The 19,572-nt window shown below is 35.5% G+C and overlaps 1 protein-coding gene across 5 annotated transcripts in view; it reads right to left on the reverse strand.

The window, feature by feature from the left end:
* Positions 1 to 19,572, reverse strand: part of HACE1 (HECT domain and ankyrin repeat containing E3 ubiquitin protein ligase 1) — a 125,987-nt gene that overhangs the window by 25,285 nt on the left and 81,130 nt on the right. For 4 of the 5 annotated variants that reach the window (XM_039255690.1, XM_039255689.1, XM_039255691.1 and 1 more), the window contains 5 exons: positions 8,937 to 9,048; positions 8,748 to 8,845; positions 8,255 to 8,342; positions 4,156 to 4,305; positions 3,480 to 3,676 (listed from right to left, as the gene is read on the reverse strand). In XM_039255690.1, coding sequence (XP_039111621.1) covers positions 3,480 to 3,676; positions 4,156 to 4,305; positions 8,255 to 8,342; positions 8,748 to 8,845; positions 8,937 to 9,048 — 645 coding nt within the window. The remainder of the gene's footprint in view (positions 1 to 3,479; positions 3,677 to 4,155; positions 4,306 to 8,254; positions 8,343 to 8,747; positions 8,846 to 8,936; positions 9,049 to 19,572) is intronic. The other variant, XM_039255692.1, reaches the window with a different exon arrangement.

Genomic DNA, 19,572 nt, shown 5'->3' on the forward strand with positions numbered 1-19,572 from the left:
CACTCATTTACTCCACAACCGAAGCTAAGATGTACAACTCTGATCTACCTGTGGTTCCCCAAACACATCATGCTCTGTCATCCTCAACTTCGTATAAGGCCAGAACATTTCCCCCTTACTCCTCCTATATGACCACTTAATGCATCTCCTCTATAAGTCAACTTTCATGGCACCTCCTCCATTCCTTGATATCCTGTCTTACCCCACCCCTACTTCTTTCTATCCCAGTGAATGAACTTTATGATTAGTATTGTAAAAGTGTTAACATTAAAAACTCATGTAGCTTACTCTTCAGTTCTAGGAGATAGAATTGAAAATCTAAGAAAACCTGTCACTTCTAACTCAAATTATATGGTTCCATGATTCCAGCTTTTGGTCAAGAATAAAAAAGTAAAAGTGAAAAATAATAGCAAAACTTTTCTTTTTTTATTTTTTTAAATTTATTTCTAGGAGGGAGAGAGAAAGAGAGACAGCATGAGCAGGGGAGGGTCAGAGAGAGAGGGAATCACAGACTCTGAAACAGGCTCCAGGCTCTGAGCTGGTAGTCAGCACAGAACCCGACGCAGGGCTTGAACCCACGAACCGCGAGATCATGACCTAAGCGAAAGTCGGACGCTTAACCAACTAAGCCACCTAGGCGCCCCAAAAGCAAAACTTTTAAAGGAAGGTGAAAATAGTATTTAAATGTTAATGTTTAGTTCCTGGTTAGAAGCTAATGGTTATTTCAGCCATTTTCAAAAGTGAAACCAGAGTTTAGTTTTGTTGTTTTTAAGATTTTTAAACAAATTGATAGATACAAAATTAAATTTAAAAGAGCTTTATATTTCAAATGTGGACCAGATATATATTCTTCTGTGTATATCATATGTATTTATGTAAGGTACTCCTTTTTAAACAAAGTTATTTTCATCTATTTGGTTTCACTATATAGGCTTTCCCAAAGTCTTTCCATAACATTTAGGAATAAATGACTCCCCCATGTGGAGATCAGCTTTCACAGATTTTCTCATACTAAGAAGCTTGGCAACTCATTTAAACTTCAATATGCTTACAGATTTTGAAGTTGAACTCCAAATGTGACAATTACAACTTTTTTTTTATATCTATAGAAAAGAGTAAGTAAAAAGCTAACCCTAAACTAAGAAAAATGCTCATGAAAGAAATGTATTTTAAAAAGTTATAAAATCTCTAAGAAACATGGTTTGAAAATTTTATTTATAAATTTAATACTTTCACAATCTTAGAGCAAGTGATCAATTTAAGCTGCAAGTATGTTTCTAAAGATTTTTCATTTTAAAAAATTAATCAGGCTGCTTATTGAGTAAGCATTAAATGTTTAAGCATCAATAATCTGATATACAATTATACTTGACTCTGGTAATATAAGAAAATGAAGAGGTTCAATTATTCTGAAAAATGTTTATATCACAAAATGAAAGCTGAGAATAATGAACATATTAGTGATTGAGATCCTGCTTTTATCTCTATTACCAAACTAATCATTAAAAAAAAGTTAGCCTATAATCAACCAATATAGTTAATACAGTTAAGTAAAAACATATTAAACTTAAAAGCAACTTTCAAGGTTTTTAATATTTCAACTGTATTCTAGCCTCAAACTAAGCTCACAATGATATATATATCATTATATATATATATCCATATATATCCATATATAATTTTTGTTATTATTTACCAATACTAGATTTTAACAAAAGACATGAATGCAAAAGATTTAATACAGTATGTATTTTTAAAAATCTAAACAAAAGCCATATCGTAATGGGAGGGAGACTCTTAGGAGATACAAGTATAAATATAGCTAGCCACGCATCATGCAATTATTAATGGGTCTTTCCACTTTGTCACATAAAAGATACCGACAGGAGTGACAAATCCACTCACTGGATATAATATTCACAGATAAGAATCATATTTGAGTTTCTCTGGTGAAAAGCAATCTCTTGCTCATAATAAAGATTCTGTAACTTCATTACTCTTAATTGAGAATAGGTCTCCAGTGTAAAATAAAATAAAAGATGCACTACAGGGTAGACAATCTAATAATTAGAAGATTTTTAAAAATATTTTCATTCACTGGCAAGCTTATACATATTTTAAAAATTAAGCATTTTACTATTTTCAGCTTCTAGAGCTTAAAATGACTCATTATATTAAAAGTCAAATAAGATCTTCCGCAACACGTTTTGCAAACAGGAAAAACATTAGGTTTGAAACTGGGAGTCCTGGGTTTTGACCCTAGTTTTACCATTAACTCTTTAAGCTTTCAGTGTCTTCATATATAAAATAAAAGAGACTAAAAATTGTCTAAGCATACATATGCAAAAACTCAGCTCCTGATCTTATTTTTGAAAATTAAACTTAATGTTTTTTATATGTATAGTATCTTAAGTTTCAAAAAGTAAAACTATATACCTATATATATTTCCAATACCCTGTACCTATGTTAAACTAAGAGCCTCTTTTTATAGAAAATTATCCAATAACAAGTAACTTTTGTGTTGTGGTTTTCAGTCAGCAAAATGCTAGTAACATTTCTATATCAAAAGTATTATTATCCCAAGTCTACAGAATAGAAAACTGGGGCTAAAAGAGGTTAAAGTGTAGTCTTTTGAGCTTTTAAAAAAGAATATACTTAACTAAATCAATGGACATTATTTCTATAGTTAGTTGCTTCTGAAGCCATCTTAGAATTATAATCCAACTAACAGAAAGGAAAAAGATTTTAGTCTTGTTTAACCAAAAGTTGCTACTGGCAAATGACAGAAGTGGAATTCCCAAACCAGATTTTCTGACTCCCAATTTCCTAAATATCAAAACATAAAAATGTATTATATATTAAAATAACATTTTTCAACAATGAAATTTAAAATATACATAAAAATTTAAAACTAGTATGTACAAATGTATGTCAATTATTTCTCAATAAGACTGGAAAAAATATTTACAAACAGAAGATATAACACATGATCAAGTTATAAAGCTTAAAAAATCAAGCAGTCTAATAGATCACTGGGTCTATTAGAACTATTAGATCTACTGGATCCCAAAAGCATGTACAAAGTTTAACATGGAAATTTCTTCTTTCCTCCACTGAAACTCTTAACATCATATGTGAAAACATGAAATAGTGACTGATGCAAATATTATCTTGATGTAAGCTTCTATTTCTAATTGAATTTTTCAATATATAATTGCCCAACTTATACAGTCAACTGAACTGTGCTCTAGCCTGCTTCAGGACCGGCCTCGACTATCTAACATAATAGTGATATAATCCTTTCTAATTCAAATTCTGATATTTGATGGTTTCGTTAATTTAAATATTTCATCTGTTGCAAAATGCTGTGAAATCCTGAAATAGCAAAAGTTTTTCTAGCCAGTGTCAGGAAGCCAGAGTAATTAACAATCAGGGCCAAGTTACAAACAGTGGCTAAGCTAAAAATTTGAATACTCACTTTGTTATTTTGTGTCACAAGAATACTTCCACCCCCAGGTTTCAAAGGCACCTCTTCCATTGCTCCAAACACATCAGTTTCAACAGAAAAAGTTAGTTCTAGACCCAGATCACTAATGTCATTATCTAAAATCCACTGCAAATTTTTGGCATACTCTGGATCAATGGATGCCACATCCTGGTAATTTACAGGAATACCTAAAAATGCAAACATACAGCAGTTATAGTCTAAATGTTTCTGCTTTTTCTTGTTTGTTTAATGGTAAAATACTGCCCTCTACAGATATTCCATAAAACTGCAAAATATAATCCAATTGACAGCAAGATTTAAATACATGCTAATTCCTGGATTTAGAACTCTGTATTCTTTCTTTGAAATAGCTATACAGGAAAATTATTATGTACTTCAAAAAGTGCCAATTCTCTTAAGTATATTCATACTACTATGCACTCTTAACATGGACAATTATACACTAAAATGAAAAACAATTTTTATAAAGGAAAAAGGTATTTTTTTTTCTTTCCCTCAGGCTCTCAAACGCCTTACATACACAGATAGTCCCCAAATGAAATAAAAATTACCTCATCCAAAATGCCACCTCTATCTAAGTTTTTTCTAAGGATTCTAAGAAAAACACTTAAAATAAATGCCAATGGAAATAACAATAGAGCCGTACCAAGAATGTGCTTATAGAATGATCTTGTGAAGTAAATGTTGACCAGCTGTCTGTGGTTTAAAGCTAATCCCAAGATCTGTCCAGCAAACCGGAAGTAGTTCAAGTGATCAGGATTTACATAGGAGTTGCTATTAGGCTGAAAAGTTGTTCCTATTAAAATAAATACAATGTAATTGATTTCTAAGAATCCAGATGCAGAAGAAAGATATTTCACTGCAGATAGATCAGTTCAAACACAACTTCAGCAAAACCAAGGTTACATTATGTATAAACTTCCACAGGTATGTTCTTTGTGGAACATATAGCAGACAATGGAATCATCAGAAGATAATCATTAATTCACATATACTTATCAGAGTTAAGTCTTTGTGCATAGAGAAACTTTTAGAATACTTTTAAGTGAAAGTAGTTCAAAGATGTGTCAAAGAGATACTGGAAACAATATATTAAAAGATAAAACACACACGTTTTCCTCAGCAGTGTAGAAATATTAGGCTATGAATTAGGGCAGGTATTATTTCATGTCTATGTGTCCAGTGCAGTAGGTATTCACTACTTTTTGCCCCTTATGGAATAGAGCACTATGAGAGAGTAAGAATTTTAAATGTTCAACTGTTCTTAAGTAATGAACTAGATGCCTTTTAACAATTTTCAGAAAATAACCTAAATCCACAAGTCAACCAATTATTTCTCATGAAAAATAATCAACTTCAAATAAGTACCACTGAGGTATAAAAGTAAAAAAGGCAATCGGGGCGCCTGGGTGGCTCAGTCAGTTAAGTGTCTGACTTCAGCTCAGGTCATGATCTCATGATTCATGGGTTCAAGCTCCGCTGTGCTGACAGCTTAGAGCCTGGCCTGGAGGATGCTTCAGATTCTGTGTCTCCCTCTCTCTGTGCCCCTCCCCCACTCATGCTCTGTCTCTCTCTGTCTCAAAAATAAATAAACTATTAAAAAATAAGTTAAAAAGGCGAAGGCAATAGCTACCAATTACAATCAAAATCTAGTATGAGGGGACACCTGGGTGGTTCTGTCGGTTGAATATTTGATTTCAGCTCAGGTCATGATCTCAGGGTTCATGAGTTTGAGCCCCATGTCATGATCTGTTCTGACAGCTCAGAGCCTGGAGCCGGCTTCAGATTCTGAGTCTCCCTTTCTCTCTGGTTCTCCCTCCCCCAAAGTAAATAAAACATTAAAAAAAATTTTTTTAACCTAGTATGATTCCACTTATTTGAAAAAGGTCTGGAAATAGACAGTGGTGATGGTTATATAAAATTGTCAATGTACTTAATGCCAATGAACTGTATACTTTAAAGTGGTTAAAATAGTAAATTTTATGTTATATACTTTACCACAATAAAAACAAGTCTAAAAAAAATCTAGTGCAATGGCAAAACCTAATACTAAGACCTCACCTTTAACGATCTCTTTATGTATTTTTCTGTGACAATCACTAACTCCGAATACAACTCTCATTCACTGAACAAATATTTATTGAGCTCATGTTATTTACTACTTTTCTAGGCAACGGGCTAAAAGAAAGAATAACTGCTAAATCTAATGAAATAGTATCCCCCCCCAAAAAAATAATAAATAAAATAAAGGAAAAGTGGAAACTTTTGGAAAGTGTTATGTTTGGTCATTTAGAATAGATATTTTTATAATAATTCACTTTGTTCATTGCTAGTCTTTGATTTCTCACTGTTGGCACTAGACTACATTGCCGTAACCAGTTTACTTAGATAAAAGGTACAAATTTGGAAGCTTATGGTTGAATGACTTAAAAGGGCCACTTGGAATGTCATTCGCTGTCAAGAATCTTTTGAAAATCATTCCCAGTCATGGGAAAGACTGGGTATTAAAAGTCAAAACAAAGTTTTGTGAGATGAATAAATACTTCAAGACAAACATAACAATAATTCTAAAACTACAGTATTTTAAGAAAAGTCACAAGTATTTTCACCTATCTAAACAGTAAATGGTTATTGATGAATCAGCAAAGATTTCTGATGACTCAACTTTCCTCTCCTATGTCTGTGATTTATAAGTCCTTTGCTAAATATTTTCTGGGAAACCTAGGTTATTAAAAAGATAGGAGAATTTTTTAAAAATAAGGAAACAAATGGGGAAAAATCTTCAGGAAAGAAATTATACTTATTTTTACCTTGAAAACTACTTAAAACAACACAAAGTTTATGTTCTAAGTTCAGAATAAATGTAGCTGTGACACAGTTCTTTTCATTACTCAGAAAAATCCTATTGAACAAGAAAATATCATTTTCACAGAATAATAGCTTCTAATATTTATTTCTGCTTTCTGTGTGCCAGGCACTGGGCTAAGCATTTTTACACATCAGCTAATTGATTTCTTTCACCACATTACAAAACATAGGTTATCATCATTTTCAAATGGAGAAATTGAGGTCCGGAAAGGTTACATTTACTGGCCCAAGATCACAGCAAAAAGAGGCACAGAGCCAGGACTCACATTCAGTGTAACAACAAAAGCCAAACTCTCCAGTAAGCATCTTAATATAATTAGAAAGCGTGCTCACTTCGGCAGCACATATACTATAATATAATTAGAAAACAAGTTTTAAAGAAATGATTAGACCTGAGGACTAGCCAAACATTTCCCAAATTTAGGAATTTTTCATTCAAAATTTTAATATAATTCCCTCCATGTCAACTAAACATAAGGAAATATTTCATCTAGATTTTAATTTATAAATACTGTGACCCCAGAGAGAAGACTTATATGGCTTACAAAAAGGACAAATTATCATCTTTATGGTCTTTGTGCTTCAACATATGCTCTGTTTCTATATTCATAATATGAAGAGGAATCTTGACTCATGATTCCACACCAAATCTGTTTTTCAGGTATGAAAACAACAGACACAGAATAAGGGGCTATAAGAAAAGAAATAAATCTAAAATATAATATTCTAATGCTAAATCTTGCTTCAAAGATTAGGCCTAATTAAACTCAGCACCTGTCATCAAACTTGTCATCAAAATCACAAAGACACCAAATTCACCTCCGAGTAAATAATAAGGAGTTATAGAATTAAAGCAGACAGTTCCATATTCCTAAATAACTTCCAATAGACCCTGTGGGTCTGAGAAGCCCATCCCACAGGTGAATATCTGCAGCTCCCTACATCGCTGCAGCCTACCACCCCCTTGCCTCTCTTAGAGTCATCCTTCTTATTCAATGGAGATTTGCTGGCTCGCTTGGATAGAGGCAATCGGAAATTATAATTAATGATGTACTCTCTCCTTATAAAAAGAGCTTAAACAACAGGAAAGAAAAGATTTTCAGGAAATAAAAGCAACTGTGTGAAGCATTTAAAAACTGGAACCCCACTTTCACTTGTGTATGTCTTTATTAAGTTAGAGAACTGTCAAGTATACCTCCCACAGATGAGGCAATAACCATTTCCATTTACCCTACAATATCAAATTACAATTGTGCAGATCGAAAGAATCATTTCAACAAATAGTTTATCTGTTCTATAAGATAATAGCAGGTTTTTTCTTGTCAGATTTTGATCTTTTAAAAGGCCTGAAAACTAAGCTACTATACATAAACAGATCATAAGTTAAGATTTAATACCATGATTTCTAGACATTTTTTTATGATCAATAAATTTTAAGACTTTTTCGAAACCTCAAATAGCATTAAAAAATTTTAATTTTTCCACTTAAGGCTTTTTTTAAGCCCATTTACTTGCACTGTTTCACAAAAGGAAAATTTTAACTCGAAAAAGTAGTCTAAGGACAATCCTTAAATTGAATAGAAATAGTTGTACTTTACAAAGGACTGATGAAAACTTCCTTGGGGCCTTGAGACAAATATTTGAGAACCAACTATTTAGAGGAAAGAATGCTAGGCTGAATCAGATTACACTCATGATCTTACTGCTCATTAACTGTGTTAATGTAGATAGAAACTGAATTTCAACTTTCTCTTCTATGAAATGGGAATACACCACCTAGCTCACAGGATCACCATGGGGATCAAAGGGTACAAGCATTGAAGTATTTTGAAAATGTGACAAGTCACAGAAAAAGTCATGTAGATTGTGCAACTTACCATCGGCTGACTGGGTAAACAATGCATAATCAGGATTGACTATCTCATTAGACAGAATATCAAACCACTCACGCACAACACCTTGACCCTGAGTTCAAGAAAATAAAGTATGAACAGAAATATATGAAGAAATTTTTTTCTAAATAATAAATTAATTTCAAGTTTCTTCCATTATCAATTAAATACTTAACTTTATTCAAGTGCATTTCAATCTTTTACATATAGTGACCTTAACAACACTTATTTTTAGGGGCGCCTGGGTGGCTTAGTCGGTTAAGCGTCCGACTTTCGCTTAGGTCATGATCTCGTGGTTCGTGGGTTCGAGCCCCGCATCGGGCTCTGTGCTGACTGCCAGCTCAGAGCCTGGAGCCTGTTTCAGTCTGTGACTCCCTCTCTCTCTGACCCTCCCCTGCTCACGCTGTCTCTCTCTCTCTCTCTCTCTCTCTCCTAGAAATAAAACATTTAAAAAAAAAAAACTTATTTTTAAACGCACCATGCCTTCTTCTCCATGGAATCGTACAGCAATTCCTTGCTTTAGCTTTGCACAATTTGCTTTTGACACAACTTCACAGCTACTCCTAAAAATAGAATCTAAATATGTAGCATTGGTTAATTTTACATATCAAAACTTGTAATAACTAGTATTTTGTACCTCACACATCAGTTTCTTTGTTAAACATACCTCTGTGAACCAGCAGGATATCATTTTCATTCACTGGCCTGTGAACCATGTCTGAATCTGGTTGTCCTGAATGCAAATGTTCATAGAACCATTCACAGCGATCTTTAAATGGCTACCCCAAAAAATAATGGTAAAATATGTTAGCGGTATTTCAGTTACCTGTAAGATTACTTAATGAGCCTGCTAAATCCCCTTTCTACAAATAATCATTCTTAGACCTTTGTTTATAATAAATAGTTCTAGATAATCTTCTGACATTTCAAAAATTATTCACAAAAAGGCAGGTTGTACATAGAGTGTATTTTTTTTAATTCTCTATTTTTTTTTTTAACAGAAAAGACTTGATAAATTAGGTTATATCTAAAAACTTAATATCAGATAATGTAATTGATATGTAATTTACTCTCAATTTCTTTTAAGCCCAACAGCTTTGTAAGAATGAATTTACAGGGGCGCCTGCATGACTCAGTCAGCTAAACATCCAGGACTCTGGGTTTCAGGTCGTTATCTCACAGTTAGTGGGTTTGAGCCCCACATCAGGCTCAGCAAACAGCCTGCTTGAGATTCTCCTTTTCCATCTTTCTCCACCTCTCTCTGCATCTCCCCTGCTTGTTCTCTCTCTCAAAAATAAAATTTAAAAAAGGAACAAATTTTCAAATCCAGAAAACTAATATTTCATGTTACATTTAATTTTTCATGAAAATAACCGTTAGGCCTAACTTTATTCTTATTTCTATCCTTTGAATATATAGTGTAAACCTTGACAAATGGGGTATTTTTTCTTACTTTAATATAAGTGCCTGACTTAAGCTTTGATTGCTAAGGCAACCACTTCAAAGATGGCTACCTCAAACAGAATGCCAGCCACACAACTAGATAAAGAGTCAGGCCACCTTCCCACCTGGAGGCTATTCCACTTTACAGATCTTGGTTGATTTCTATAACTGACCATTTGGACTAGTTTTTTTTTTTTTTTCCCCCTCTTTCCATGCTTTAAATTCCCACTCTTAACTTTTAAATTCACCAAGAGTAAGCCTATGAAATCCTAGCCTCCTACCTCAACCCCAGTAAAAGCAGAGCAACAGGTCCATGCATATTATCATGTTCACACGCATGCACACTCTCTCCCACTCCCCCATCTTTACCCCCATGTATGCTGTGTGATATCCAGGTCCTATAACAAATAAACCTTTATTTTTTTTTTTTTTCAGTTTCTTGATGGTTATTGCTGAAGGGCATCTTGCAATCATAATAAGAACTACAAGGGTTTCTCTAGCCACAAAACTGGTTAATGACAAGTTAAGACCAACACACAACTGGTATAGTCAGCAGTACTACATGATTGCCCTTGCAACTAACCAAGGGGAATGCCTTTACCTGCAACTTGCCTACTAACTGCCAAACTCACTGTCTAAGAAAGGAACACCTTTAGCTGGGGGTCATGCTACTATGTGCTTTCACACTTTGCCTCTGTCGTGTGCTGCCTGCAGTATCCAGCCTAAAGGTCACGGCTGCCATAGTAATCCAACAATTTTCCCAGAGCAGCATGATGAAGGCCTTAAGTTCTAATAAGACAATTAGACTACTAATTATAAAGATCTTACTTGACTACTAGTGTGCATAAGGGTCATCAATGGCCAAGGAAAGCTAAGGAGAATAGACAAGACTGCAAGGCTACTGTCTCTCCCCAAGGAGTGTTCTGAGCCAAAGGTAGGAAGAAATGATTCTCTTTAGGTGAGGAGGACTCCACTTGCAAACACTGAGTCAAGTGGGTTGTGCCCAAATTATATGTCCTAACCCAGAAGAGTGAAATAGGCTTACAACTGGAAGCCAATGGCACCACAAAGGGAAAATACAACAGAGGCCTACAGTTTCTGTCACCCTTTACCCACTACAATTGCTACGTGTCCCCTGATCCAATGGGATACTATGGGTCCAATCCCTGGTGTGGTATTGCTAAAATATTAATGACAAATAAATGCTCTGAACATCTGGTGCCAGTATGTCCTACGAACCCTGAGGAGGTACACTGGCTCTGTGATAAATGCAAAACGCACAGATGCTTCCTGGGTATTATTCAATGCCATGGAAGCCAACATACCAAGACTCTGGTTTATGCTCCAGAGAGACCTAGTGAATTTTCCCAAAGACCATGTGAATATCATGCTAGTAAAGGCAGACTCCGATCCAGGAGAGGTTTCTTGGAATACCCTAGACCAGAAAGCAGCCACCTACAAAGAAGGCTGACAGTAATGTCATCCAAAATTTTCTGGTAACAACAATTTTCCAGTATGATTAAGGTAACAGGATAAAAACATGAAGTAGACATTGAGATCAAAAGCTATAACTTAACTAAAATTCAAACCTTTCTCAAATATTTTATGTGGCAGGAAGGAGAAAAGGGAACTAATTGGTTATTGTGGGTTTTCTTGTTTGTCTGGAATGGGCTCTGAATTGTTACTCTTGGTAGCCAAAAAGCATCAACTGGCCTCTATCTCTAAAGACCCTAAAATCCGGGGCGCCTGGGTGGCTTAGTCGGTTAAGCGTCCGACTTTCGCTTAGGTCATGATCTCGCGGTTCGTGGGTTCGAGCCCCGCATCGGGCTCTGTGCTGACTGCCAGCTCAGAGCCTGGAGCCTGTTTCAGTCTGTGACTCCCTCTCTCTCTGACCCTCCCCTGCTCACGCTGTCTCTCTCTCTCTCTCCTAGAAATAAATAAAACATTAAAAAAAATTTAAAGACCCTAAAATCCCTAACATGCTCATTCCTTCCAAGACAGGACAGATTCTGAGCCCCCTCAGCTTTCCACTGAATGAGGCATAACTACAATGACAAAGCCTCACTAGGTGTCCCTGCAGCCAGGAGAAGAGCAGAGAGAGTTATGGAGTCCTCTCCTGAGGAGGAAGAGGGAACCGGGAAGGCAAAGGCCCCTAGAGCCACTGATACTCACAGCCGAGCCCTCCCTCTCCTCACCTGGATATAAACTGTCTGGCACTGCACCCATCCTTCCATCACCATGATTACTGCTAAGGCTCACAGAGTAGGCCCATCTCCTGCTACACAAAATTCCCATGGTCCAAATGGTTTATCATTTCCATGACCATAGTCATCCAAATGACCCCTTCTGCATTTCCAACCTGAAGAGGTCCCATATGACCTTGAATCCAGAGAATTATTTTTACAAGGCATTCCTCTAATTAAAGGGTGGCACTACTACATTTTACTGTGACTACCAAAACTATCCAAAAGGCACTACAAGTCCTAGGAGAAAGCTTGCATTCTTCTCTGTCCCTTGAAGAGCTTAAGATCCAGCCGTGTCTTCAAAATGTAAACACTTCAGGGGGTACCTAAAGCTCTGCCCACAATCTCCTGAGACCACAGTTAAAAAGCGGGGGGTGGGGGGGGTGGGGGAAGAGGCCTTTTAAAATACAGAACACTATAAAAGCTCTTTTGCCCAAACTCTAGTCCACAGCCTCTTTAAGATTATTTGTGAAGGATAAATACAAATCTTAAAAGTCTTCTCTACAAATATTAGTATGAAGCTTTAACCACTGGAGCAGGCAACCTTATCCTATTCTGTCTGCCAAACGGATTCAGCCGTTACTTAAAACTAGTGAGTTTCATATTGCTATACATGATTCATGGCTAGAATGCTGAAATGGAAGCTATAGGTTTCTATGTCTGTCTGCATGTTTATGTATGTCTATGAATATGTTATGCATATGTGATTTTTTTTCTACCTCCAGAGACAGGATCGCCAAATAATTCATAAAAGAACTATTTTACTGGCTTAAAAATAAGCACTTAAGAATTATGTATTCCTAAAATTCAGAAATACTGAAACTAACTCAAATATTTTCAAGTTCACATGATTTGGGATAATCTCTGGTAAGTAAAAGCTAGTTTAAATTTGGTTTAATTAAAAAAGTATGTTTTCAGACATGTATATATTCAATATAATGCAGATTATATATAATTAATCTATATTATAAAATTATATTATTCATGTGTGTAATATATATTAAATATAATGTAGATTATATTAATATAATTATGTTAAATATAACACAGATAAAAAACTTTTTCTACCTGGGTTTACTTGTCAAATAAATTCCCATCATATCTTATAAAATTTGTCAGCAAGAAAAATAGCTTGGGGTGGTGGCTACCTTTTTCTACTGTCTAATCAAGTTTTTCATGGGTAATCTAAACATAATTGTTGTGATCAAGTGATTTAGATAAATGTTAAATGGGATAAATTTCTAAGTCAACTTTTCAACAACTTTTAGTTTCTAAAAGTTTTGTTAACTTCCACCCTCAGAATATTGCTAAATTAAACGAAAGGAGTTCATTGATTATCTAAATCATTTTCAAATAAGATAAAATACTGAAATATTAATTGCAAAACAAGTCTAAGTTTACCTACTTCTGTTTTGGGGAGTTTTAAAAAATTTTTTTAATGTTTATATTTGAAAGACAGAGAGACAGAACGTGAGCAGGAGAGTGGCAGAGAGGGAGGCACAGAATCTGAAGCAGGCTCCAGGCTCTGAGCTGTCAGCACAGAGCCCTACTCGGGGATTGAACTCACAAATCGCGAGATCATGACCTGAGCTGAAGTCAGACACTTAACCAACTGAGCCACCCAGGCGTCCCTAAGTTTACCTACTTTTGACTTAACTAAAGATATTTGGGTCTGTTAGTAAACATGTCTTGTGTCACATTGCAAAGCTGTACTACAAAGAAATATGTGTTTGCAGAAATTGTGAAATGTATTCATAAATTTGCCAATCTAAAGAATGCTGGTATAATAATTCACAAATTTTACTTCTTACTTTTTGTAAGAAATTAAGGTTTCTAAGGACTGAGAATTCTAATTAATACATATAATTACAGCTATTAGAAATGATAAGGGAAACATCTCTGAACGCAAGGAAAGTAGGATATGTCTTTAGCTAAGAGAAGGCATGAGGTAAGAAGGTGTATTTTTGCTAACGAAAAAGAAAGTAATTTGTCCTAAAGTATAAAACTGGTTATTTCAGAATAGGAAAGAGGAAAATAAAGCACAAAATGATATAGAAAGTTGAGAAGAGAAAGAATTTTACCTTGTGGGGTCAAGTTGGCTAAAACTGAATTATTGTTATTATAAAGGGTGTTTTTAAAATAGTAAGCTTTAGGGGCGCCTGGGCAGCTCAGTCGGTTAAGTGTCCAACTTCCGCTCAGGTCATGATCTCCCAGTTCGTGGATTTGAGCCCCGGATCATGCTCTGTGCCAACAGGCAGCTCAGAGCCTGGAGCCTGTTTCAGATTCTGTGTCTCCCTCTCTCTCTGACCCTCCCTTGCTCACTCTCTCTCTCTTTCTCTCTTTCTTAGAAATAAATAAAAACACTTAAAAATCGTTTAAAAAATAATAAAATAATAAAATAAAATGTAAACTTTAAAATCAATACTATGCTTATATAATTTTCTTTCATCTGCTAAAAGGACAACGTTTTCTTGGGAATACTGGTCAGCTCTTGATCACAGACTATGAAAGATTTTGCCTTACCTTTCAAGTAATCTAGCTAGAAAGCAAAGAGTTTGTGTTCTATCAAAATAATTAACCTGTGCTTCATGCTGTCTTAGTCAGGTCTTTGATTACTTAAGCAAACTGAGTCTTTTCAATATTAAAAGAGCTGAATTTTGCTTACAACTATGTAATCTTCTGTATTTGCCTTTAAAATCTTTTGTCACTGTGGCGTTAAGCTTCCGTACCTCAGCTCAGGTCATAATCCCATGATTCATAGCTTCAAACCCGGCATAAGGCTCTGTGCTGACAGCTCAGAGCTTGGAGCTTTCTTCAGATTCTGTGTTTCCCTCTCTCTCTGCCCCTCCCCTGTTCGTGCTCTCTCTCAAAAATAAATTTAAAAAAAAAAACACTTAAAATTAATTTAAAAATAAAATAAAACCTTCTGTCACTTAAGTAGGTAATAAAGTATTATCTCATAATCATCTGTGATCCTATTTAGTCAAGTGTCCAAAACCTTTTGATATTTTTGACAGAGTTCCCCAAATCAAATTCTAAATAATGTCTTTTAGACCTGGAAATAACTGGGATTTCCTAGGGAACCCTTAGAACATCTCAGATGATCTGTTTACTCTCCTTATAAAAAGAGAGATGATGAATTAATTAGGCTTATTTGATATGTTAAATTACATGAGTAGCATTATCAAATAAGAATAACACTAAACCCTCCTTATGGATATCCTTGTAGGGATATATGCTATTAATGTAAGCGTTCCAGAAATTCTATGAAATTCCTAAAAATCTGATATGAAATGTTATCAGTCATCATTCCAGTTATCATCTTAAAACGTGTGGCACAGAAATAGCCAAGTTTCCTTGTTTGCTGTGTTATAACTCTTATCAGAGCTTTAAATATGAGCATTCTTAAGTCTTTTATCATTTATAGAAGTTACTGTTTCATTCTGATGCTTTTGCACAAATGCTTCATCTTCAAGATTTCCTGGAAAGGAATCTGACAAGCCCAGGTTTCTGATAACTTTCAGGTCGTACCAATGAACTGAGTAAGAAATGACAGAACTCTAAGGAAAAACTAAATTCATAAAACTGCTAAAAAAAAGATCAAGACCAAGAATCACTAGGGCTGAATGAACTGAAGAGAATGATTATAATTTTTTATGAGTTGTGTTTGTAACATTGCTGGTTCTTTAATCTTTTGTTTTCCAGACTGAAGGAAACTTTTTCTCTTAAGCTAGCTATGAGTTACAGTGATTTGGTAAAATATATACCTTTGTGAACAAAGGCAAAACACTTTATCCCCCATCTGATCCCTCCAGAAATGGAAACTCTCAGTGAGTACATTTTCACAGCAGTACGGTTATTTGCGTATGTTCACTTACAAATCTTTTCTCCTTGTACCAGGACACAACTGGAAACACTGGTTACATTACTAAGGCTTTGAATGGAATGTCATAGTTGAAAGAGACATGAATAGATTCAGATAAGACCAGGTAGATTTAAAAAATTAAGGTTGACTTGGACTTTGGGGAACCAATAAGGCCCCTGGAGAAAATCAGTCTGGTGCCTTACTTATAGGGTTCCCAGCAGCCTTACCAGGTGAGTGAGGAAGGTCACTTCCTGGCAGGTCCAGGAACCTGAAAAGTTCAGCCAAGCTGAATTAAAAGAGTCTATATGGTCAATCATAGTCAATCACTATTCACACTGCACTTACATAAATAACCAGGCCAAGTTTAAAGAGACTGGACTTATTTTATTTCCTGACCTCTGATAGAAATGGGGATGACTGTAGAGAGAACAAGTCATGTTTCAGTAACATACCTTTCCAGATATCAGATTTTAGTTCTGTTAATTGTCCTTGAGGTTTTGTTTTTTTACCTGTAAACTGAAATGGATCATGAATTCTTCTAGTTTCTTCCAGTATTTGGCTACAACTCTCGAAACTAACATGTCCAATTTTTCTCCCACCCTTCCAACTTAGAATCATTGAGAACTAACGTTGCCTTTTTCCCAAAGCAATAAGAGCTAGAATGGAACAACTTGATATAAACTTCAGAAAATCATTACAACCTCATACAGACAATCTTCATGTCTGCTGCTGTGTGGGCTATACAGAGTGTGCCTGAATACCTGATGGCACCATCAGAAAAATTCAAACTGCAAAGCTGCTTTGACCCTAACATCTAGGAATCCTGCCCTTCGGATTCAGATTTGGTTTATAATTTGCTCCAACCATTAGACTTTATTTTTCCTTATTTCCAAAGAAATATCTCTTATTAAATACCTGATTTTTTGCCTAACTTTGGGAATCCACTTGCAAAACCACCTCCTGAAATGAGATATGACTATTTAACTGACCTATTTTCATAGCTGGAACTTTCAAATTTGGGACAATGGGTACAGACTGGATTTCAGACTACTGCCTGTAGAATTATTAAGTTTAGCTATTACAATTCTATTTAGATGTGTACTGGGTTTTACACATGCCCTACAAAAGACTTTAAGCATATCTTCTACCCAGTTAAGGTCCTCACCATTGACTCTGAGGCCTCAGAGTTTACTATGAACACTGACACTTGTTTGGGGTGTTTGCCTTTTCATAATGCAAGTGCCTGACTTAAACTTTGATTGCTGTGGCAGCCACTTCAAAGATGGGTTATCTGAAGAGGGATATGGAGGTGGAGGGTGAGGGGTATGGGACACACTGCAAGCCACAGAACTAGATAAAGAGCCAGGCTATCTCCTCACACTGAGGTTCCTTTGTTTTAGAGATCTTGGTTAATTTCAATAACTAACCATTTGAGCCACTTGTTTTTTCTCTTCCTGTGCTTTAAATTCCTTCTCTTACGTTTTAAATTCACCAATACAGAATGAGCCCTCAAAACTCTAAACCCCATCCCAGCCCCTAGGTTCAGGAGTGTTTGCTTATGCTCTTTCTTTCTCTACCTCACTGCATGGCCCCAGGTATACTGAGTAATTTCCAAGTCCTGTAAGTAATAAACTTTTATATTTTCAAGGTCTCCTGATGGTTATGGTTGAAGGTATCATTCAGAACCACAAAGGCTGGTCCAGCCACAACACTGATTATTGATAAGCTGAGAGTAACACACAACAGAATATATATGGCAACTAAAAAGGAACTGTTACCCTTTCCTTCCCTTCTTCTACCCTAAAACTGAAAAGTAAGATCTCTTGAACAGTAAAGAAATCTCTACCAGAGAAGTTTGCCAGAGAAGCAAACTGCAAGTGACATATAATAGTAGGCATCCTACTAAAGTGCCAACACTGCAGGGAACACAGGAGCTTTAAAAATCTCAATTTCATTGTCAAAAACAATACAGTTAAAAGAGGTAAGACTAACATAAAATAAACAATACACATATAATAACAAGTTCTGAATCATGAAGTGAAGATTACAGTGCACTAAGAATTTAAAGACTGTGAAGATGAGGAGAGTACAAAGCTTTCATGAGGTCATAGTTTGAACCGGAATACAAATCTCAATTTGGTGAGATTTACTCAAGCAAAGAGAAACAGAGCACACCAGACTAAGAGAGTCAAGGAGAAAGGGGCAGAAGGAGAAACAGTGTCTCCCTGGAAGATGAAGTGAAGGTAACTGGCATAACCAGAGTTCTATTCCTGCACATAATGAAGGAAGTAAGTTTGCGCAAGTACATCAATGACATACTGAATGGATCATGAGAATCAGGTGAAGGATACAGAGACCACTGTGGGTATTTGCTCAGAGGAATAACATCGTGAATGTGGTAATTAAAATGTGAGTTGCACCAGACCATCTAGGCAACAGTTAAAATATTAAGTATCGGGTGATAATTGTGGGTCATGGGATGAAAGAGGAACAAAAAGGAAATGAGACATTACTCCTTTGAATAAAGATGAAAAAGACAAAATCTCTAGAGACAGAACTTGATAGAAACAGCTTAGAAAACCATCCTCTCACAATCTACCCTTTAACTCTTAGGAAGCAGAGGTGGAGAGATAATGAATGAGGTTTTACATATTCTGAATTTCAGGTTACTTGGGATGTAACTAATAAGAGCCTGGAAATAAATACTCTAAAGTACCACGGCTAAAGCACTGGAAAGAAAATCACGAAGAAAGCTGAAGCTGGACGCAAGGTAACGTCCTTTGTTCAAGAGAATAAAGGTATAGGGAACAAACACCTATAATGGAGTTTATGATCACAGGTCAGAACTGAGAATCTGCTTGGCACACAGCTAGAAAGTCAAAGGAGGACAAAGTAATTTGACAATAAACTATTTGTAAAAAAAAAAAAAAAAACAAACAACAACAACAAAGGAGGACAAAGTGGTATAATACCACAAAACCAAGAGTTTTAGGAAATAAATATAATCAATATACAAGACCTCAAAGAGGTTATCTTTCAGGAAATTTATAGGACACCGGTAAATTTCTTCATCTGAGCTAAACTAAGAATTAGTTTTACCTCAAAAAGCTTAAACATCACTTTTTATTAATTCTTAGTAAAAATACTGTTGTCATGAAGATAACCAGTGAAAGATTAACTTCTGCCTTTTATTTATTTATTTTATTTTAAAAAACTTTATTTATTTATTTTGAGAAAGAGAGAGTGTAAGGGCATGTAAGTGCATAGGGGAGGGGCAGAGAGAGAATTCCAAGCAGAATTCCATGCTGTCAGTGCAGAGCATGATGGGGGGATCAAACTCACAAACCATATCATGACCTGAGCCAAAATCAAGAGTTGGATACTGAACTGACTGAGCCACCAAGTCACCCCAAATTCTGCTTTTTAATGTCTCTCTTTCAGTAAGAAAGAGCAGATTATTTTTCAAAGTTAAATGTACAAAGGCACTTGGCTGGCTTAGTCGGAGGAACATGTGACTCCTGATCTGAGGGTCGTGAGGTTGAGCCCCACATTAGGTGTAGAGATTATGTGAATAAGTAAACTTAAAAAAAATAAAGGGAGTTAAGATGGCAGAGTAGTAAGATGACCTTATGCTTGCCTCGTTATTCAAATACAGCTAGCTAAATAGCAAATCATTCTGAACATGAAGGAAATAGATCTGAGGACTGAAAGAACAAACTGCACAACTAGAGGGAGAAAAGAAGCCACATCAT

Source organism: Hyaena hyaena, unplaced genomic scaffold (genome assembly GCF_003009895.1).
Source record: "Hyaena hyaena isolate Hyena2069 unplaced genomic scaffold, ASM300989v1 scaffold_538, whole genome shotgun sequence".
NCBI classification, from domain to species: Eukaryota; Metazoa; Chordata; class Mammalia; order Carnivora; family Hyaenidae; genus Hyaena; species Hyaena hyaena.